At 36.9% G+C, this 21,094-nt stretch overlaps 5 protein-coding genes across 7 annotated transcripts; 3 read left to right on the forward strand and 2 right to left on the reverse strand.

Moving 5' to 3' along the window:
* Positions 1–383: 383 nt before the first annotated feature.
* LOC104808678 (30S ribosomal protein S1 homolog) lies at positions 384–3,443 on the reverse strand. 2 transcript variants are annotated; one of them, XM_010534419.1, is made up of 10 exons: positions 3,062–3,443; positions 2,793–2,958; positions 2,541–2,602; positions 2,115–2,274; positions 1,905–2,025; positions 1,737–1,818; positions 1,518–1,621; positions 1,141–1,219; positions 999–1,049; positions 384–701 (listed from the first exon to the last, which is right to left on the reverse strand). In XM_010534419.1, the coding sequence occupies exons 1-10, from the start codon at positions 3,332–3,334 to the stop codon at positions 618–620; spliced, it is 1,182 nt and encodes a 393-aa protein (XP_010532721.1). In that variant the 5' UTR covers positions 3,335–3,443; the 3' UTR covers positions 384–617. The 2 variants fall into 2 exon arrangements, with proteins under 2 accessions (XP_010532721.1, XP_010532722.1); XM_010534420.2 differs by having other exon boundaries at positions 390–701; positions 2,793–2,952.
* A 165-nt stretch (positions 3,444–3,608) lies between these two features.
* LOC104808679 (protein TIC 22-like, chloroplastic) lies at positions 3,609–6,158 on the reverse strand. The gene is made up of 7 exons (XM_010534421.2): positions 5,528–6,158; positions 5,327–5,401; positions 4,632–4,688; positions 4,303–4,362; positions 4,120–4,200; positions 3,994–4,029; positions 3,609–3,852 (listed from the first exon to the last, which is right to left on the reverse strand). Exons 1-7 carry the CDS (start codon positions 6,092–6,094, stop codon positions 3,766–3,768), a joined length of 963 nt encoding a protein of 320 aa, XP_010532723.1. The 5' UTR covers positions 6,095–6,158; the 3' UTR covers positions 3,609–3,765.
* Positions 6,159–6,428: 270 nt separating this feature from the next.
* LOC104808680 lies at positions 6,429–8,466 on the forward strand. 2 transcript variants are annotated; one of them, XM_010534422.1, is made up of 4 exons: positions 6,429–6,551; positions 7,575–7,821; positions 7,988–8,114; positions 8,209–8,466. In XM_010534422.1, exons 2-4 carry the CDS (start codon positions 7,637–7,639, stop codon positions 8,287–8,289), a joined length of 393 nt encoding a protein of 130 aa, XP_010532724.1. In that variant the 5' UTR covers positions 6,429–6,551; positions 7,575–7,636; the 3' UTR covers positions 8,290–8,466. The 2 variants fall into 2 exon arrangements, with proteins under 2 accessions (XP_010532724.1, XP_010532725.1); XM_010534423.2 differs by having other exon boundaries at positions 6,430–6,551; positions 7,625–7,821.
* Positions 8,467–13,170: 4,704 nt separating this feature from the next.
* Positions 13,171–14,784, forward strand: LOC104808681 (probable xyloglucan endotransglucosylase/hydrolase protein 16). The gene is made up of 3 exons (XM_010534424.2): positions 13,171–13,571; positions 13,936–14,129; positions 14,216–14,784. Exons 1-3 carry the CDS (start codon positions 13,293–13,295, stop codon positions 14,622–14,624), a joined length of 882 nt encoding a protein of 293 aa, XP_010532726.1. The 5' UTR covers positions 13,171–13,292; the 3' UTR covers positions 14,625–14,784.
* Positions 14,785–17,772: 2,988 nt separating this feature from the next.
* LOC104809099 (COP9 signalosome complex subunit 8) lies at positions 17,773–20,440 on the forward strand. The gene is made up of 6 exons (XM_010534993.1): positions 17,773–17,925; positions 18,238–18,336; positions 18,437–18,516; positions 18,961–19,142; positions 19,818–19,926; positions 20,108–20,440. Exons 1-6 carry the CDS (start codon positions 17,773–17,775, stop codon positions 20,160–20,162), a joined length of 678 nt encoding a protein of 225 aa, XP_010533295.1. The 3' UTR covers positions 20,163–20,440.
* Positions 20,441–21,094: the final 654 nt, after the last annotated feature.

The following is a 21,094-nucleotide window of genomic DNA, read 5'->3' on the forward strand; positions in this document are numbered from 1 at the left end:
CGAAACTGATATTGGCATTATCGAGAGAGCATGTGCAGATGTGCTCAGTAGAAGCGGCGGGTGAGAGAGGAGAAAGTTGTGGGGTAGAAAATTGAAATGATTTAAAAATGCAGGGAAGAAAAAGCAAGACAAAAAGGTGTACAGTATGTATATGTACTTTATCAGGATAATTGTATAATATAGTAAGCATTTGTATAATATATTCTCAGTGACAATATACAATTGGTTGTATGGAAAAACAAAGTATCTCTACAAAGCCAATAACATTGCAGTTTGACTGTCTGAAGTTAGATCTTGAACAGTACAACGACTTGTTATGACAGCCTTCACCATATAACCCAACATGACTCTATCTATAATCTTGTCTGAAATGGGAGAATAGCTGAAAATTTGATCTATGCACCTTTTGTATACAGAAACCATTGTATTTCATTTACATTACAGCAAAATCGGTGTAACCAATCCCAGAGAACAGACATATATAATAATTCTAATACATACATACATACATATATATACAGTTACAACAAAGTAGATACAACTCAAATGTATGTATTTTCTGTTCATCTTCACCAGGGTATTATATATATATGGTCCATTGTAGGAGCTGTGGTGGTTCATGGGACACGTTCCAATACTCGCTGCAATGCTTTCTTTATCCCTTGCTGATCCAGAGATGTTGCCAATTGTATCTCCTGCACCTGAAAATGTAAGAGTTAACAAGGCTGTATTCACACCAAATATACACATGTGTATGCATATGTATATATATATACATGAAAAAACCATGAATTCTCAAGCTTGTTCTGTGTCAGTGGAAGACACCATGAATGTTAATGCAATGATCAAATTCATTATGGTTTTGAACTCTTCAGGGGCATGAAGGATCCAGAAATGAATTCTGAGTTATGTTTCTTCCTGAAATATGTTTAGACACAAATCCAAACAGCTGTTTTTTGGATGGTTTTATGATCAGGGTCTCGTGATACAAAATTTACCTGTCTTCCGGCACGGGCTAAAAGGACGAACTTGCCATCGGCAGGCGGTGTCTGGACGAGAAGTCACCGGACGTAGAATGAGTATATTGCAAGCATGTTACGTAGGAGAACGGGCAAGAACCAGAGCATATATATAACTCACATTTGAGAGCCAAAGCTGTAGGTCCTGTGAAACAACCCGTTTCTCAAACCCTTGACGGTTTATCTTCACGGCTTCTATTCTGCAATATTGTAGGCCAAGTGAATTCTATATCTGCAATATAGAGTTGCCATTCATACGCAAAAAAAAAATTCATTTTGCATGAACTCATTGGTTATCTCGTTCTCGAATCTCAATCCATGTTGAGATTATAAAACTAGCCGGGTATTACAAGAACCCATTACAGAAATGATTTACCTCGAGAATTAAAGACTAGTAGACAGATCACACTCAATGCCGTATAATGGAGATGATGTGCAAATAAGTTTATGCTACATTGCAATGGCAATTTTATGAACCGTTGAGTACTCAACTCTTACCCATCTTCCTGCAATAACTCGTCGAGTATTGATTCAAGCCCCAGGAGAGGATCAATTTTATCCCCGTTGTTCGAGCTTAGAGAAGCAGGTCCAGTGGAACCGTCCTGTGATATTTCACATCTATCATGAATCAATAAGACCCAAAAGAAAGATCATCAAAGAGAGCTGATTCATAAGCATGGCACAGAACTACATAACCAAAATCGATTAGTCTTTTACCTGCAGAATCACTTTGTCCAATGTTTCAAGAAGAGGATCTTCTTCTAGTTGTCTGATCGACAGAGTAATCCTAGACTTTTCCCTGTATTCAAAGCTCGGCAAATATGACATACATGGCCACTTCAAGTAGAAAGGCTTGAAAAGCTTTGAAAAGCAGAAGAAACTCACTGGTCCACGTTAGTGACTTTGACCCGAACTTCCTCACCCTCGTGCAGCACATCCCTGACATCTTGAACATAATCCCACGAGACTTCAGAGATATGCACTAGCCCGGTCAGATGATAGAGACCTACAATAGATATTCAATATCTCGGGTGAGAAGCAAAATACTAGCCTTAGAGAACAAGAAGCAATGGCAAAATTTGGTACAGCAAATACCATCGTCGAAGAGCAAGTGGACAAAGGCACCATAATCCTCAACAGAACCTACCCTTCCTGTAAATACATCTCCCACACTAACTCTCTGCGAATACTTTGGAAACAATGCGAGCTTCTCAGATAATATTAACCTCCTATTCTCCTCGTCGGCTTGAACAACCTATATATTAATCAGACGGCTTTGAAAATGTTAGACCATAGTCGTATCCACAATAGTTCTGAAGCCAAAGAAGCAGGGCCATGGATCAAAGGAAAGATAGCATTGCATTTGATGAAACTATATGTCTGGTTCGCCATAACATTTACTTTTGGGGCAGAAGTTATGGATGCGAAGAACTAAACGGTAACCAAAACCATGTTTCTATAAGAATTTGTAAATGATAACAAGAAGTCCACACTGCTAAAGAAAACATATAGGAGAAATACCTTCACAGGAAGCACTGAACCTACTAAACTTTTGGCAATCTCTTGGATGCTTTTGTGAGGTTCTTCATGCAAGGACAATGTTCAAAAACACAATCATCAGCTCGTTTCACAAGAAACAAGGGAAACAAAGATTTCAATGGCGGGAAACATATTGCATAACCATCTATAGATACATGAATACAAAGAAATTTCCTTTGCCAACCCCAAGCTACAACATCAAGAAAAGAAATGGTTTTTAATGAATGTTACTACCTTTACAAGAACGAGAAGGACTCAGCTGCGGATAAGGAACAAAACCCACAAGAGAATAGAACCAAACAAGCAGTCCTCCGCCATTAAAGCCTTCGACTCGACCTTCGAAGACGTCTCCATTCTCGCAGTAAGCCCTCGCTGCTTCCCACTCGGCAGACTTCTGCTTCTTTTCCAACACATTAATCAGATTACAAATTAGAGGCTGAACGAATAATACCCAAGAATTCTACTGTGTTAAAAAATTTGAAACTTTGAACTGGAAAACGCACCTGATCATGTCGGACACCACCGGAGGAATCCAGGAGACCAAAATCGGAACCGGAGACGGAGGATTGGTCGGAATTCCTGTCTGTCTCTGCGGTGGCGGAACCAGAGAAGGACTTGGAGACGCAGAGGGAGTGATTTACGTGGGAAGAAGAAGAAGAAGTGGAGGACGAGGAAGAGAAGAGTCTGAGAGGGAAGGAGAGAGACGAAGCGTGAGGGTCAAAAAGGTGAGAGAGGAAAGATACAGAACCTAACGTAGAGCCGGCGAATACCGCCATTGTTGCGGCAGGGCAAGGGCACGATGATGTGAAGATGACAACACAGGTACAACAATGGCGGAATTTGGATAAGGAGGAGAGAGAGGAGAGAAGAGAGAGAGATGTGGGGTTCGGGGGTCGAAAATGGCTTCAAAACAAACAAAATTAAAACGAAAAAAAAATGTCCACCGTTCCTTTTTTCGCCACTCAATCTCAACCGTTCATTTATCTTGGAGTTCCACGGCAGCGATTAATTACCATAGATTCTTTTAGGCAGAAATTGTAATCACTGCGGTTTATTAACCTCGTCTATATGATAAAATCTTGGAGCTTTTAACATTCTCTTACAGCCTATTAATAAACCTTGAACATGGTTTAAAAACAATATTAACAAAATCTCTTTTAACTAGTCAAGTGAAAGATACAAAAATGTCTTAAACGGATATGTGTTCTTAGGCAGACTGCTGGGTTGGATCAGCAGAAACCTCGAAACCAGGAGGGATGAACACAATGTCGTCCCACTTCGACGTTGTTTTTTCCTGCGAATTTTTGGACCGAACACGCAGAAGCATAGTTCAGTATCCGATCCGCGAAGCCGAAATGCAAATCCGACAGATATCTAAAGAACCCGGAATCGAAAACGAAAGTACAAAGAAGAAGATTTCGGTGGATTTTTTTACCTTCATCCCTTTGAGGATCTCTTCGAAAACTGCAACCTGATTGGAGAAACAGAGCAAAACATAAGGAACAAGATGAGAGGGAACAGGCAATAGGATGACTGAAGTGCGATATAATCATAATGGTACCTGAATATCGCCCGGTTTGAGAGCAGGGTTTAGCCGATTCTGCTGTTGGGATGCTCGTTGTAGCGATTTCTCCAAATCCTCCTGCCATAATGCATCAGAGCTTTCAGTCTACGGGTGGGTTGGGTCGGGTGAGATGCCTAATGAGAATGCAAGAGTTGTGTGGTGTTTATGTTTTTGACTAACCTTTCTGAAGAAAACGGGACGATAACTCTTGTTCTCGCTTCGTAGTATCAAGCTCCTTGACTGAACGGCCAAGGAAAAGACTTTACAGGGTTAAGAAAACTCGACATTTTGAAGGCTTTGTCATCTATGGAAACGTTGAATGAAATAGCAACTTCGTTTCTATGGAACGTGCTTTCAAAATGAGATCAAATTAAATAACATGAGGTGCCGCCTATCTTCTCAAGACACGCTTTGCAAGAGGACTATGATCGAATACGAAACCATTGATAAGGAGATAGAGATAAACACGAATCCATTAGCAACAAAAGAGATGATCTTTAGTACATTACCTGGAAAACTGGAACACCCGGAAAGTCGTCGTCAGGGAATCCGGCTTTTTTCCTCTCCTGCATTGCATAACAGGTGTTGAACATGTATAAACAAGGGCATGAACAATGTCCATAAGAACTATAATATTGGAAAGAACTGTAATGATGTATACTAACATTATATGGTTTTGATTGAATATAAACAGCCCATTCATCCAAGTTCTTACATTTAGAGACTTCTGCACCAAATGCACAGCCAAAAACTATACGCCAATCTCTCAACACGACATTGATTCACAAGAACAGGTTGTTAACATATACTCATCATTCATTCATTCATGTAACATGGACTCTCTCATATTGCTTCGCGACTAAATAGGGATAATACCTCTACGATATAATATAATCTCAGATCTCCCATTCATTTCATGTGCTCATATACATACAAAGTGGTAGAGATCATTTCTCTGATGATAATGTTGGCTCCTAATTAGCTGCAATGGTCGATATAGACAAGTGGATCTTTCAGCTTCGACGATCAATAACGTAAGCAAGATAGGCCGAAACTGATATTGGCATTATCTAGAAACAAAAGAGAGTGTCCAAATCAGATCCGTTCTTCCTATACCTAGTCTTTAACCAAACATGTTCCTATGGGTTTCTGTCTCTTTCATGCAAGGAGAAAACACCATGGACTAACTGGCAAAAGAACTCACCTTCACGGCATGAGTGACTTGAGTCGATTCCGGGATCAATCTAAAGGCCACTCCATTGACCTTTAACTGAAAAACCTGCAAGAACACCAAAGAATCACAGGCCAAAACCACTGAAACCATAACCATCTATGCCAAGTCTGATACAGAGAGCATGAAATTCAAGCAAGAGAAGAGGTCATGGATTTGAATTGAAATACCCACTTTGCTCAGAGCAAGAGGAACGACCTTCGACCCTTCTTTCCTCATACCAGGATTCATACTCTTCATCTCCCGAAGAAGCGCTTCTGCATCTTCTTCTCTGCAGAACAAAAAACCCATGGATTTCCCAGTGGAAGCTCCCGACACCAACACGAATTCTTCGTTTGAGTTGCTCAGGGCGTACACGGGAACTCCGGCCATTCTCTCCTCGATCGCATCGGCGGACAGTCCAGGAGCTCCGCCGCCGCTCCGCCGAATCGGAGCCACCAGAGATTTCCCACCGCCGTCCGTGATTCTCGCCCAGACGGCGGCGTTATGGGAGCCGGAGACGGGGTTGAGGCGGGAAATCCCGGCATCGAATGCTTGTTTAGTGAGGTTTCGCAGTGAATCGAGAGCAGAGAAGATGTTGTTGGGCTCCGAAGAAAGGTTTTTTTCGGGGTTGAAGAGAGGATTAAGGGTTTTGGAGACGTTGTGGAGTAGGTTAGAGCAGTGAGACTGGATACTTGAGAAGGCTTGGAAATTGTTCGGTTGTATTTGTCGTTTGGATGGTGGGAAAATGTTCGAATCCATTTTCTCGGGAAATTGGCTTCGGACTTCACACGAGGAAGAAGGGAGGCAAAGGAAAGGGCTTTGGGGAAAGACGAGAGGGGTTGTAGAAAATTATCCGCTGTTGCGGTTAACTGAGTTAGCCAATCAAAATCTTCCACGTGTATTTTCACTGGAACAGCGGAAACAGAGCTGAAATTATGGGCCTAAAATACCCAATGGGCTAAATTATATTTATCTGTTTAGAAATGGGCCTGTATTTAGGCCTTTTTTAAATTCTTGAAAGCCCATGGTCCCTACATGGATTCTAGATATTTGTGTGGGCCCATAAACCGATAGAGTTGATCAAGACAATGTTACGTCACCTTAACTCCCACTACGATCGATCCCCGACATCGTCTTCGCCGCCGGTCAACATCGTACCTCCGCCTCGGTGAACGGAGTTCCTCCACCTCCGCCGCCGATTCCGTTTGAAACTCCGGTATGCTTCTTCTCCTCCTTCAGCGATTGGGATTTCGGGGTTTTTTATATTCCGGTGACCGTCTCCGTCGCAGGAGATGATAATGTTCTAATCCGTTTATACGATCCGGAAAGTAGTTTCATTTGTTGTCAGATTCCTCTTATCTAATCATGGGTCAGATTCTTCCACAGAGAAACTAATTCAGTTCTTCAAAAGTTCGTAACTTGATTTAGGGTTTAGAGAATGAGAGGTGCTTGTCTAGTTTTTTTTTTACTTACATAGTGGTTTCATTCTGTGTTCATGTTGGGTATATGTTCTAATTCGATCCTGCATTATGTATTTTGGTTTTAGTATCAAACCCAAAACACAGATTGTTTGCATTTGATTGAATTGATTGTCCCAACATTTGGGGGTGTTAAGTAGATGCAGGAAACTGGGAAATACACTGGTTTTTGTTGCTGGATACTATGTTGAATAATGAATTTAAGAATAAAAAGGGCTATGTTCTTGTTTGTTCATGAAAAGAAAAGATATGCATGAACTCTTATCTAATCATATGTTTCGAGCCTTATATTTCGAACAAATCTATGAGAAGATTATTTAGATGCTTTTAGTTGCTGCAGAAGATTGAGGTTTAAGAAAAATGAATGAAACTTGTATATGGTGAGTTGGATTAGCTGTTCGAATTCAGTGACTGACACTGTGGGGTGTTTAGACTTCGTTTGAATATCCATAATGCTACATTTCTGGTTGCATAGATCAGTATCATAGGGAATGTGAATCATGTCTTAACAAATTCGAATAGCTGCCCCATTCCTAGCCCTAATATCCATGCCGAAACCAAAGCCAGGTTTGCAATTTTCGCCATTCGTCTTGGAACTGTAGAGATATTCAGTGACTTTTGACCTTGTTTTTCAGTAATCTTGATAAGCATGAAGCTTTTCTTCTGCATCATTGAATAGGAAAACGTAATAATTCATTCTTCCACAAGCTGCTCTCGGGTTTTGGTTTGACGCTAATCTAACCTCGCTTGAACTACGACAGGTGTAAATTTCTTGAATTTCTTCTGTTCTTTCGCTGCCCTTTCGGTGTAGGGATATACAAAGATGACAACAATAGAAACTGCCGGAAAATCTCAAAGTTCTGCCACTACTGCTGCGTCCAAGCCTCGAGGACCGTCATCGTCATTTAAAAGATGGGGTAGGAGACATCCATTTGTAAGATACGGGCTTCCGATGATATCTCTCACCGTTTTTGGAGCAGTCGGGCTCAGCCAACTCCTGCAAGGCAGGTTTGTACCCCTTCTTCTCTTGTGTGATCAATCTCCTAACAAAACTGAATTCGATTCTTTCACGACTTTATCGGTAAGGACTCGGGAAAGCTGTTGCATATGCGTTGGATTTTCATTTTAAAAAAAAAACTCACTCACACTTGCTGCTGAATCGGTTCAAGTTCAGCAAGGACATTGCAAAGGTGAAGGATGATCAAGAATGGGAGATCATAGAGGAAAGGAAAGCGCTTTCAAGAACGGGACCGGTCGATGCGTATAAACCTAAAAAGATATCGATAGAGGAAGAGCTCGAGGTATCGGTCCATAATGAATGGGATACCATAATGTACATACAGCTTAATAAAATCTCTAAGGGGGGAAAAAACATTCATCTGGTTTTGTTCTCAGGCTTTGCAAGAGAAGCTGGACATAAACGAGTACGAGTACAAGAAAATCCCGAGGCCAACCGAAAGCAAATCAAGAAGCTAAGTAATAAATCTTATCTCATATGATGTTTTCATCGTTTGTCTCTTAGTTGTGTTTTGCTGTTTTAGATGTTTTTGAAACATGGGGGGAAATGCTTAAATGGGTGTGTTATTTTTTATGCAAATAATGAATAATTCATGCTAAAATAATGAAATTTCGGTCTAGCGTTGGTAATGATTATAATAAATGTGGTATATGTACATATATATATATATATATATGCATATATATAAAGACACGTTTTAAAAATATATATATATATAATACGAACAAGAAGGATCACGGGGCAACGGTGAATTAAAGCTAATTTAGCGGTGGGGGCAAGCAATGGCACCAACCGCGGCGGCTGCGGTCCCACCGCGCCGACGCGATTTTGGCGGTTGGAAAGCCCATCCAACGTATTATAGTATTAGTATTATTATTATTTAATTTATTAATTAATTGTTCGAACATAATGGAACCGTTCCATTTTCCTTTTGCATTTATCAATTTAGTTGCTTCTAAGAAGGGAGCATATATTATAAATTATAATGCCATTCTCTCATTTCATTTTTTTTATCAATTTAATTGCTTCCAAGAAGGGAAGCGTAATATTATTATAATTATTATAACACCTAAAGGCTAAAAGCATATGTGTGTTGAATACAATGGAAAGTAGATTCTCTAATTAGGAATCCCATTCCATTAGTTTTGAGTTTGTTATAATCTCTTTAGCTATTAAAAATAAAAATATTCATATCCTATGAAAATTGAATATTATATCAGTTAATTTCATATCAAAACCAAAATATATACTATTTCCTAAATAATAAAAAATATATTTTTTAATAATTTTATTCTAATCGGGATATCGAGAGAACTTTTGAATGAAAACTTTAAATAAATTATATATATAGTAAAATTGTCACGTCAGACGAGTACTATAATTCATATAATTGTGGGGAGGTGAGATGACGTGTCGATTCCAAATTCCATGGATTTGTTGCAATGTCCTTCAAGTTTGAAATGACGTGGCATTGTCCTCGTGACCATTATTACCACAGTCCGGAGCTCCCGTTATGTGACTTTGAATTTAAATTTAAATTTTTTTTCCTTTTTTATTTTGGTTGGTCGGACCACACACACACCTATCCATTTCTCATTTAATTTATCTGCGATCAAATTTTAAAATCACCAAAATGCGTTGCCCCTTTCAATACCAACATTAAACGCACACACAACCAGACAAAAAAACAATTTCAGCGGTCGTTAATTTTTTTTAAAAAATATTTCTATCCATCGTATTAACTAATGCAACATTTAATGTGTGTGTGTATATATATATATATATATATATATATATATATATTATGGTCACAAGTTGAATTATATACGATGGCGGTGCCATCGGATTGTACGTGTATACAACATATGCATGTATCTATGCATTTTTTTTATACTAACATTAAATTCAATAAATAATATTTTACTAAGTTATATATTGAATTTGAAGAGATTAAGTGATTATAAGATGTGTTTATAATCGACATGGGTAAAAGCATAAGATTTAATTGTTTTGATATTTAAACCCAATCACTTGTCCTATATAGTCATATATTATATTATATATATATATATGAGCGAATGTAGTTTCATGTATTGTACGAAATACAGAGAATAATAGTTTCATATAAATATTTTAGCTGTCATATGGATAAGGATCTACGTTGCATGCTTCAAAATATAATTTTATGGAGTCCAAGATTTAATTGGACTTTGTGTCGGATCTTGATCTGTAAATATAAACCGTGTTTGTAGTATAACAAATAGATTTTTATTTTTTTGTTACCGCCAAATATTTATGTAACTATATTAAAATTTATAGATCTTGACAAATATTTACACATTCAACTTTTGAAAGAAAAAAAAAATAGACGATTTAACAAAATTGTATAATAAACTTGTCTATATTTAAAGCTTTCATGTGTTGAAGCGTCGTTGGATGTGGTTGGGTTCGTGAATTATATATAGTCTCGAATGAATCATATAAATATTTTTATTTTGATTTAATATTTAAAACTCAATTATCACGTATAGTTTTATTTTATTCATTACGAGTGAAAAACATAATGGCTTTTTGTGAATAATTATTACCACGTCTTTGAAAAAAAATAATTATTATTATCATTACGGCCGAATGAAAGTTGTCTATTTTTACAATTTGAAAAACGTGACGGGACGTCTATTTCATGAAATAGTGCTTCTCGTGACCTTTTTTTATTTATTTATTTAATATGAACAAAACCAACCACTCTATGTGATGTGAGGACGTTCCCTTTAATTTCATCAACACTTTGGTAATGAGCCTTAATTGGTTAAATAGGGTAATAAAGATTTTGTAAATTTAGTTGTTTCTAAAATAAATTGAAAAACTATTTTCGTGAACAAATTAATGAAAAGCTAAAAGAATCATTTTTTTTAATTTACAAATACTAAAAAAACAAAAAACCAATAGTTAAAATTCAAAATAAAAAATAAAACAAAAACTTAAAATAAAAATTATCATCATTTACGGTAGAAATATAAATATAAAAAATATTGAATTTGAAAGAGGGTAGAAATTATAGGAGATATTATCATTAATATAGTTATGATTTATCCGAGATATATGTAGTATATTTTATTATATTTTGTTATATATTATGATGTATTTTGAAGTTATCAATATCAAATAACATTTTCTTATAGAAATAAGAATTAAAACCTAAAAAAATTAAAAAAAAATATATAGAAGACGAATATTAAAATAAAAAGATGGAATTCAGATCAATCTAACTTTTTAAAAATGCCAAGGGTGGTTGGCTCAACTGGTAAGTGGATATGCGTAAAAAATGTTCCACCCAGATTTGAACCTTACTCTAGGCAAATCACATATTATAAAAAAAAAACTTTGTAAAAATATTATACTTGTATATATATATATATATATGTAAATGGGCGTGAATAATGAGCAATCAGATCGAAGCTAATAATGATAATTAAGCAGCTTTAAACTCGTTATTATGGCTAATAAAACGAATTAATAAAGAGCCAAAAGAGTATCATTGCAGAAGCACCCACTTGCAATAATTATAAGAACAATATTATTACAAAATAAGATAAATCAATTACTCAAAGGTATCGGAATATATTCCCTTGTGAAGAGCAGATGACATCCACCTAATTGATCAATACGAGGATTATTCGTCCGTTAATACCAAATATACGAATCTTTTTTATTTTTACCAATTAAAAATTACAAATTCCCAATTATTAAAAAAATATTTAACAACTAAAAAAAAGTGTAAATTGATTTCATTCTAACTATTTATTCCGATTATTTCTAACAGTAATAACTCAGATTCAATACGAACTCGTGTTCAATAATATTATTATTATATTATATCATTAAAAGAATTCCACCCATGCTTTAAGAGGTTAAGCATTGATTATGTTGACACTGAACCAATTAGGAATTTACAAATCCCCACCTAATTAAATATGATTATATTTAACAGTTATAAAAATCGCAATGTCCAACAATTTTATTGTTATATCGATGAAAGAATTATTTGATTTTGTACTGTTCCAACTATTATTAGCTTAATTTCAAATTTATTTGGATTCGACTGCATGAATTTTTTTTTCACTCAATTCGGTTTTGCATCATATACTTCGAAATTTACAACACATCCAAATCTTCTAATACATTTTTTTAAAATTCTACAAATTCAAATTATTTTTGAATTTTAATTCAAAGACATAAAAAACCTCGACATACTTGTCCAAATTCATTTTCATAGATTCCACAAATCATTCCAAAATCCATATTAATTTCACGCGTGGCAATAATTGATTGGATAAGGGAGAAACATAAAGGGAGATAAATAGGAGTGGTCCTTTGGGAACTTTCAAGTACAAAGAGTGGCCATCTCATGCCAGCTTGTCATCCACCTCTTCCCCATTCCCCCTTTTTTTTTTAAAAATCTCTCAAAATAATAAATACCAAAAAAAAAAAGTAATGCTTTTGTCATTTTCCTCCTATAATTTCTGATTTTAAAAAAATAAAGTGAAATAATGGGTTATGTACTATTTACGCATGGTTTAATGAATTTAAATAGAGGATATAGTTTTTTCACTAAAATTTTCATTTCTTATTATAAAATAGATGCATCCGAATAAGTAATATTTAAAGAGCTATACAAACTAACCTTTTCATATTTTTTTAATATAAAAAATTTGTTGTGTTTTGGCAATATAAATGATTTAATGAATACTATGCCATACATATATAGTCTTATACTTTGATACTATATATCACAAATCCCCGTTATCCGTTAGTCCAAAGAGTATTTATTTATAAATATATTGGAAAAAACAAATAATAATAATAATTAATACTTGAAAAAAAAAATAGAAAAAGAAAAAACAAGAGGCTCCGGGGTTTGATGGAATCATGGGAGAAGCAGAGCTGGCAACAGCTCCCTCCACTCCATTGGTATTTGAATGCATCCCTCTTTTGTTTTCTTCTTTTCTATACAGCTTTCATTTATTTATTTATTTTTATTAATTTCGAAAACAATGAAACCATTAATATAGTTGTTTTGAATTTCCTTTAGCTTGTTTTTTAGTTTAATTTTTTTTGGATTATAGAAGAACTATGTCTGTTTTATATATCAACCAATTAAAATTTTATATTTTATTCGAATTCAATTAATTTAGTTTTAAAAGTTTCAGTTATTTTTAAATTAGATTTATTTAATTCGATTTGTATTACCAAACCAAAATTACTAAAATAGTTCAATTTCTTTGCCCTCCCAAGCCTCCCTCACGACCTATATATATACATATCATATCCCCTTGTAAAACCCATCTCACACTACTCCTCAGTCCTCAACCAAACCAATAAATAATTCCAAAGAAACCTCTCTCCTTTCTCATTCTCGCAAAACAACCGCAGAACTTTCATTTTGTCACTCGAACCCAAAATGGGACGACTCCTGAACTACAGAACGGCCACCTTGGTCGTGGCTCTCCTCGCGACGATGGTTGCGTCGGCGTTTTCCGCAAACTTCTACGACGAGTTCGATCTTACGTGGGGAGGAAATCGCGGGAAAATCTTCGGAGGAGGCAGAATGCTGTCTCTGGGTCTGGATCGGGTTTCCGGGTCGGGTTTTCAGTCCAAGAAGGAGTACCTGTTCGGAAGGATCGATATGCAGCTCAAGCTCGTCGCCGGGAACTCCGCCGGAACCGTCACCGCCTACTACGTACGTTGTTTTCTCCTCACACTCTCGCTCACTTCACTGAAAAGACTTGTTTTTTTCTCTGCTGGGTTTAGGGTAATGCCGAGAAAAGACATCGGCTTTTGCGATTCCCGGGTTTGAAAACTGCTCTTGAAGATGTTTTTTTTTTCTGGGTTTGGGGTAATATTGTGAAAAAAGATGGGATTCTTGCGATTTCTCGGTCTGAAAATGCTCTTGATGGTTTTTCTCTGTTAAATGATCGTTAGCAACAGTGAGGTTTATGAACCCAGAAGGCTAGAAAGTGATTTGACTGGTGGAAAGTTTCAGAAGAAAAAAAAAATACAGTTTTTTAGAAGGGATTTTGTTATAACGATTGAGCAAATTGCAGTTGTCGTCGCAAGGACCAACACACGATGAGATAGACTTCGAGTTTCTGGGGAATGAAACAGGACAACCTTATGTTCTTCACACGAATGTGTTCACACAAGGCAAAGGCAACAGAGAACAACAGTTCTATCTCTGGTTCGACCCCACCAAGAACTTCCACACCTACTCCATTGTCTGGAGACCCCAACACATCATGTAAGAAAGAACAAACTGAACCAATCTTAGCTTCCCAAATGATTCATATGATCTGAATCGTTTGTTTTGTGCTATTTGTGTTGCAGTTTCTTGGTTGACAGTGTGCCGATCAGAGTGTTCAAGAACGCAGAACAGTTGGGTGTTCCTTTCCCCAAGAGCCAGCCCATGAGGATCTACTCGAGTCTCTGGAACGCAGACGACTGGGCCACAAGGGGCGGTCTGGTTAAGACTGACTGGTCCAAGGCTCCATTCACGGCTTACTACAGGAACTTCAACGCAGCGGCTTGCACTGTCTCATCTGGTTCCTCCTTCTGTGACCCCAAGTTCAAGAGCTCCTTCACCAATGGTGATTGGCAGGTGGGCAATGAGCTCAATGCCTTTGGAAGAAGAAGACTTAGATGGGTCCAAAGGTATTTCATGATCTATAACTACTGTGCTGATCTGAAGAGATTCCCTCAGGGTTTCCCTCCAGAGTGCAGGAGCTCCAGACTCTGATCAAAGTCCGAGGATGTTGTGGTTGATGTGTTTGCCATCATGGTGGAATAATTTGATTTCTTCATTTGTTATGCTCTTTCTTTAGTTTGGTTTGTCCTATGACCTCCCTCTGTATATCAGATCTCCAATCAATAAACTTTTTTTCCAGTTTAAGTGTTCATTGTAGTGAAAAAAGCTTCAGGCTTTAGCTCAGAAAGGGGCAAGTATTTCCAGCTCTGTACACAAAATGAATCACATCTCCTCAAGGGGACAAGAACACAAGCAGATTCATGTAAAAACATAAACTCTCTGCACAACTTTTACACGTGTAGCTGCACCTCGGTTATGTCTGCAATTTGCTAAAAGTCACATGAGATCTGCTTTGAAGTTTATGACCAAGAAGCTGATTTGAAGATTGATGTAAATAATGATCACATGGAACTGGTAAAACAGCAACATGCTACTGGAGATAAAGAAAGGACAGCTAATATATTCAAAACCCAAAATGAAAAAAGAACAGAAGCCGTGCTATCCTGTTTTCTCCAACCTCCTTCAATTTGTTAGGTGGAACCTTCTTTTCTTGAATGTAAAGAGCAAATCTAACCCTCGGCCATTGATTGGTTTTGAAAGAAGATGGAGAAGGAATGAATAATAGGTTTAGTTGTCAAACGGCATGATCAGCTGAAGCACGATTCTCCTGCACATCCCTTGGATGGATTACCAACTAGATCCAAAAACCATTTCTTCGGCGCCTTGGAACTGGTTCATTGAGAATTCAAACGCCCATTCTCCATGCAAAATGAACAAGAAGAGCAGTTGATCCTGAATCTGCCTTTGAATCCAAACCACTTGCTTCTCTTTGCTCTGCATTATTATCATCTTCCAGCTTTTATGATCTCTGACCCCAAATCCTGAAATGGAATTTCTGAATTCCATTCAAGTATCTGGGATTGACATGCTTCACTTGTGAGGGTCAGACAATTCAAGAGGCTGCCCCTCTTGTATCATCCCTATTACAGCCTGACAGTGTTGTTTCATTTCAATACGATCTAACACTAAATCCAGATAAAAACCATAGGATTCACGTAATCACTGTTGAAGTGTATGATGACATGATGGATGGCCTAATTTGTGGTGATACACAAGCTGATTTGGTGGACGTAATTTCATGCCAACGTTTATTTATTTCCTTTATTTGTATTATGGAGATTTCCTTTATTTGTAATTAGATATTTTCCTTTTTTTTATCTCTAGACCTTCTATATATTTTGTACAATATTTTGTAAATGAATCAAGAGAGTAATTTTTCCATTCTCATTGTCTTCTTCTTTCTCGGTACTATACTCACCGAGATAGGTTTTACACTTCTCTTCCATTTAAACGATTATAAACTCTCATATCACAAAAGTTTACATGGTATCAGAGCCTCAAGAGTCATGGTAACCTATTTTTTATTTGCTTCCGCTACTTAACATATATTATGTATATCCCATTTGGTCACATATAGATCTAAAGAGGAGAGTATTGTAATGGCTCATTATTTGTCTCAAGAAGACTTCAATACAATCGTCACTTTCGAGTATATTCGAAAATTCCGAATCATCAATGATACATGGCCTCAAACAACCAAAGAAGAAAGGGACCATGCCCACGATCAAGTGATGGATGAACTCGAGAAGATTCATCCGGATTTGAATCTACAAAAGAGGTTATTATTCAATTTTCTTGGATTTCTTCCGGGTGAGTACAATAATCTCATCCTTCAAATTTTATCATCAACTTCTTTACCATCCGTTCAAAGAAGCACGCATGATGTGGCATAAAGAGCGGCTTTCAAGGGGAAACATTGCCCCAAACATGGGGGAAACAGAACATGAACTCACGGATAAAGCGGTTCGTGAATTCTTCATACAACACATGAAGCCTAGTCCGATGCCAAATGAGGGGGAATGTTTGGATTCATTTGGCATGGTGAATGGAGAAACAAAAGAAGAAGGTTTAGGAAAGAAGGACGAAGGGGTAGAAAAGAAAAAGGCTGAGCAAACTACCTTAGAAGATGGCTTCAAAGAGGACACAAGGAACTCCCATGACGAAGCATCCAAGGAGAATGTGCTACTGCCAAAACAAAATCCCTTCATTCGGTCCATTCACTTAACTCCTTTATGCTCTTTAAACGATTATGTCTGTGAGAGTGATGATGGACAGGAAACTCAAACAAAAGTGGAGATCCACAAAGAGCAACAACACTTGGTGACATTGGAAGCGAATGATTTGTTGACTGGAGTAAAAGGCCGGGAGAGAAGAGACGATGAGTAGTATTCAAACGGAGACAAAGAACCGAGATCGAAAGGATTATGATCATTCAAATAAGAGAGAAACTCTTACTTTTCTCTTATTAACCGATGCTCCTAACACTCGTGAGATGATAAGAGAGAACACAACAAAGTTTTTACCCAAAGAAGTGTACAAAGACGCTTCAAATGATGGGGAAGTGAAAACCATTTGCTGTGGAATCAAAGGTAAGTCTTTGTACTCATTCGAATATAAAACTTACGTTAATTTTATTGGTTTGCAGGATTCAAACACAAAGGAACCACTTTGGAAAATACTGGAACAATTTATCAAGAAAAACCATGGATGCTATGACAAGAAGGATGCTCAAAGAACAATGTTCATTGTTGTCAAACAATGGCGGAATTGGAAAAACACAAAAAAAAAAGAGGTTCAAGTAATTCCCGCTTTCAAGATTGATTTTTCGATTCTCTACAAATCATCTTGAGGGAGAATGTTGAAGTGTATGATGACATGATGAATGGCCTAATTTGTGGTGATACACAAGCTGATTTGGTGGACGTAATTTCATGCCAACGTTTATTTATTTCCTTTATTTGTATTATGGAGATTTTTTTTATTTGTAATTAGATATTTTCCTTTTTTTTATTTCTAGACCTTCTATATATTTTGTACAATATTTTGTAAATGAATCAAGAGAGTAATTTTTCCATTCTCATTGTCTTCTTCTTCTTTCTCGGTACTATACTCACCGAGATAGGTTTTACACTTCTCTTCCATTTAAACGATTATAAACTCTCATATCACAAAAGTTTACAATCACATGAATGGAAAATCACTACGCCGAATCATCCAGAAGAAATCTTCTGGAATATCCATGAGGGTAGGAAAGCAATCTTCTGTAATTCGCAGAACCTGGAGCAGACCTGTTCATGTCGACAACAGATTTCTTGTCGGAATGGTGAAAAGAGAACAGAAGCCGAAAGTTGCAACCTTTCCAGAGACCCAACATGATATATGCAAGAATTTTGTAAAATAAGCAATGGGAAATGAAGATTAGATTCTTCGTATCGATTCCTATCTTGGGGCACTGACATTCATATTTTCTCGTTTTTCTGTCGTTTTCCTGGGATTTTTTTTTGGCGCGAAACAGGACGGCGAAAATAAGATGGGACCCACAGAGCATGTGTGGGCTTGGCCCGTTTATGCATAATGTTAAGGGTGGGCCTCGATTTGGGAACAAAATATTAAAAAATATTATTTCTGGCGAATGTGAAAGGTTTTTAAAGTTTCATGGTTTAAATCGAAATATGAAAAAAATACGAGGGTAGAAAAATAAAAGCGTCGTCTCAGTTCACTTCACGGAGCAAAGAACAGAGAGAGCCATGGACCTCTTTTCGATCAGAGAATCGCCGATCTCTGCGATAACTTTCTGATTCAGGTTTCATGAATTCATCTTCTTCTCCTTGTTCTTTGGCTTCGAAGATGCTCCTATGTCGTCATCGTTTCGTTCTTCATCTTTGTTCTCGTGTCCCGATCAGGTCGCTGCTGGAGGAATCCCTTATCACGAAGAATGGCCTTACGCAATCCATCTCCTTGGTCACACTTATACCGAAGATATGTAAGTTTGATTTCTTCTTTGATTACGTCGTGTCGTTTGAATTCCCGGGGGGGGGGGGGTTTTAGGGCTTCGAAATCGTACTGTATATCGTTGACTAGGAATAGGATTCCAATGGAATATGGGCTTTTTTTTTGGAAAGGCGACTGATTTTTTATTGGTACATGGAATTAGGAAATGTGTTTTCGTCACAATTTTTGTAGAATCTTCTGATATGGTCTTGCGTACTCAAGAAAATTAGAATCTTCCGATATTGTTGTTTCCGCCATGATCGAGTATCACCCTGTAATGTACTCGAGAAATTAGAGCTTCACTCAGTTTATGAATTCTATCAGCTTAGGGTACAGCCAATCTTCTTTAATGGCTTTGGTCTAATCGTTTCCTGAAGTTGAGAATAGTATCTTGAAGCTGAGAATACAGGTTGAGTACTGAATGTATTTGTTGCAGCAATAGTGCCCGTTTCCTCTGGAAAACGTTACCTAGGAACATCAAAGAAAGCAGACCCGAACTAGTCGCAGCTTGGAATATTGGTCAGAAGCTGTGGAGACATGATTATGCAGGTGTATATGAAGATGTTCGTGGTTATGATTGGAGTCCGGAAGCTAAAGATATTGTTGTTGCATTCTCAGGTAATGTATTTCATTTAACGGGTAACTAGCAATTGGGAAAATTTTTGTCGCAAACTTGGGAACAAGCAGTTGCTTACAACTTTTGAGTTTATATAGGCAGTAGTCGTCTATGCATTTACTAAACTGAAGAGTGAATTAACACTAGACGGTTGAGTTGTAGTTCTTATCAGTTAGATGGTTGGAATTTTAGCTGATTTTTCCCAGAGATATTGTTGAGTATTGAGACACCATCCGTCCAGATCTAGTAATTACTAGGGTCGGTGCAGGTTGGGTACCTGGACTTTTTGGGTACCTTGTCTCGGTCTTGATCTCGCTGGTTTTCTGGAGGCATTGTCCCTGTCTCGGTCTCGCGAGACTCGGGTACGTATGAGACCGAGACCTGGCTACCAAACCCGTGAAAATTTATGAAATTCTGTTGAGGTATGTAGATAAATATATATGAAAATATGTCTAGGTGTTTTTGTAAATACCTAGAAAATCAGGGGTATTTTAGTCATTTTAATATAACTCTTCCCGACCCTACTTCCGGGTTTCTCGTCTGGTCGAACCCGGTGTCAATTTCGTTCTTTCCTGAGTACCTGTGAGACAGGATACCCGAAAACACACGGGTCTCTACCCCCTAGGAGTTACTCGCAGGAAAACATTATTCGTGGGGTGTTTTTTTTTTGGCTGCAGATATTTACACCAGAAAGATGTTTCAGCTCTTGTCGTCTGCTTACTCGTCTATCACAATCCGCGATATGGCACTGTCCCTAGGAATGACAGAGGCCGATGCCTGCGACATGTGAGCTTCCATTCCATCTTCTGTTTCCCTAAGCTTCCATACATAACTCCCTCATCTTGCATCAGTTCTTATATTTTTCAGTAAGTTCAGTCATATGTCCGAAATTTATGGATACCGGTATAAGGAGTGTATGTATATGTATATGTATATTTTACAAATGGGTTTTTCATGGACTGTACAGATGTAATGAAGGAAGGGTGGAGTGTGGATTCAGAATCTGTAATGGCGAATGTTAAGAAGAAGGGCAAGAAGGAAGAGCAGAATGTGATGATGGATGCTTCAAAGCTGCAGCTTTTGACAGAGTATGTGTTCCACTTAACATTAGTTTTTTTTTGTCATTCATGGTTTCTTCTTATTATGCAAAAAACCATTGATTTATTATTATTTTTTTTACGCGTTTTGCCTTTGTTGCATATTCTAAAATAAAGAAATATAATATTTTGGACCGACCCCTCAACCCAAAAAAAAAAGGGGTCGAGAAATCTTATCAATTCGAACACGGTTTTGTGGTTAAGCACCAGACTGTCACATTCCACATGCACATGCCCATGCACATGCAGATTTTATCAAACTCCAATTTTCTTCCACCACACACATATATAACTAATACATTCCATGCTTATTTTCACGGCTGATTTAAAAAAATATTTTTTTTGTTAAAGTAAAAAAAAAAAGTACTTTAAATGATTGAAATTAATTTTCGTAGTACAGTGATTGAGTGATTTTGTAATTGTATATATTTTTTATTTGTAAAATATAAAGCATAAAGAATAAAAACAGTTTTTTTATTGATATTTGTTCAATAAAATATTGCGAAAATCATATATAAGCTAAATTCCGTTCACATATTTTCATTAATGAGGATGGGGGTTTAGACTTTAGATAAATATGTTTACCTTAAAACATGTTAGTTGACTCCATAATCTTCTGTTAATTGTTTACCAAGGCATTGACATTTATATTTTCATACATTATTACAAAACAGAAACATTATTTTTCTTACCATTTTTTTAGCATGTTAACTAGGGGTGGGTTGGTATTTTTGGAATCGTAGTGAATCTAAAAAAATTGTGAATTATACCCTCCAAAATTCTCAAACAGTATTTTTTTTTAGACATTGAAACAAACTAAATTAAAAAAAAACGATTTATATATATATATATATATA

This window comes from Tarenaya hassleriana, unplaced genomic scaffold (genome assembly GCF_000463585.1).
Source record: "Tarenaya hassleriana unplaced genomic scaffold, ASM46358v1 Cleome15, whole genome shotgun sequence".
NCBI lineage: Eukaryota > Viridiplantae > Streptophyta > Magnoliopsida > Brassicales > Cleomaceae > Tarenaya > Tarenaya hassleriana.

Bases quoted from the DNA above. Each gene is read 5' to 3' on its own strand.
- LOC104808680 (XM_010534422.1), top strand. From the start codon at position 7,637: ATGACAACAATAGAAACTGCCGGAAAATCTCAAAGTTCTGCCACTACT. The intron at 7,822-7,987 runs GTTTGTACCCCT...GTTCAAGTTCAG, and splicing joins AGCCAACTCCTGCAAGGCAG to CAAGGACATTGCAAAGGTGA. The intron at 8,115-8,208 runs GTATCGGTCCAT...TTTTGTTCTCAG, and splicing joins CGATAGAGGAAGAGCTCGAG to GCTTTGCAAGAGAAGCTGGA.
- LOC104808678 (XM_010534419.1), bottom strand. From the start codon at position 3,334: ATGGCGGTATTCGCCGGCTCTACGTTAGGTTCTGTATCTTTCCTCTCT. The intron at 1,050-1,140 runs GTGAGTTATATA...CTTCTCGTCCAG, and splicing joins TACAGCTTTGGCTCTCAAAT to ACACCGCCTGCCGATGGCAA. The intron at 702-998 runs GTAAATTTTGTA...TTACATTTTCAG, and splicing joins TAGCCCGTGCCGGAAGACAG to GTGCAGGAGATACAATTGGC.
- LOC104808679 (XM_010534421.2), bottom strand. From the start codon at position 6,094: ATGGATTCGAACATTTTCCCACCATCCAAACGACAAATACAACCGAAC. The intron at 4,201-4,302 runs GTTAGTCAAAAA...GCATTATGGCAG, and splicing joins GTCCCGTTTTCTTCAGAAAG to GAGGATTTGGAGAAATCGCT. The intron at 3,853-3,993 runs GTAAAAAAATCC...AAAAATTCGCAG, and splicing joins AGATCCTCAAAGGGATGAAG to GAAAAAACAACGTCGAAGTG.
- LOC104809099 (XM_010534993.1), top strand. From the start codon at position 17,773: ATGAGGGTAGGAAAGCAATCTTCTGTAATTCGCAGAACCTGGAGCAGA. The intron at 18,517-18,960 runs GTAAGTTTGATT...TATTTGTTGCAG, and splicing joins CACACTTATACCGAAGATAT to CAATAGTGCCCGTTTCCTCT. The intron at 19,143-19,817 runs GTAATGTATTTC...TTTTGGCTGCAG, and splicing joins TATTGTTGTTGCATTCTCAG to ATATTTACACCAGAAAGATG.
- LOC104808681 (XM_010534424.2), top strand. From the start codon at position 13,293: ATGGGACGACTCCTGAACTACAGAACGGCCACCTTGGTCGTGGCTCTC. The intron at 13,572-13,935 runs GTACGTTGTTTT...AGCAAATTGCAG, and splicing joins GAACCGTCACCGCCTACTAC to TTGTCGTCGCAAGGACCAAC. The intron at 14,130-14,215 runs GTAAGAAAGAAC...TTTGTGTTGCAG, and splicing joins TGGAGACCCCAACACATCAT to TTTCTTGGTTGACAGTGTGC.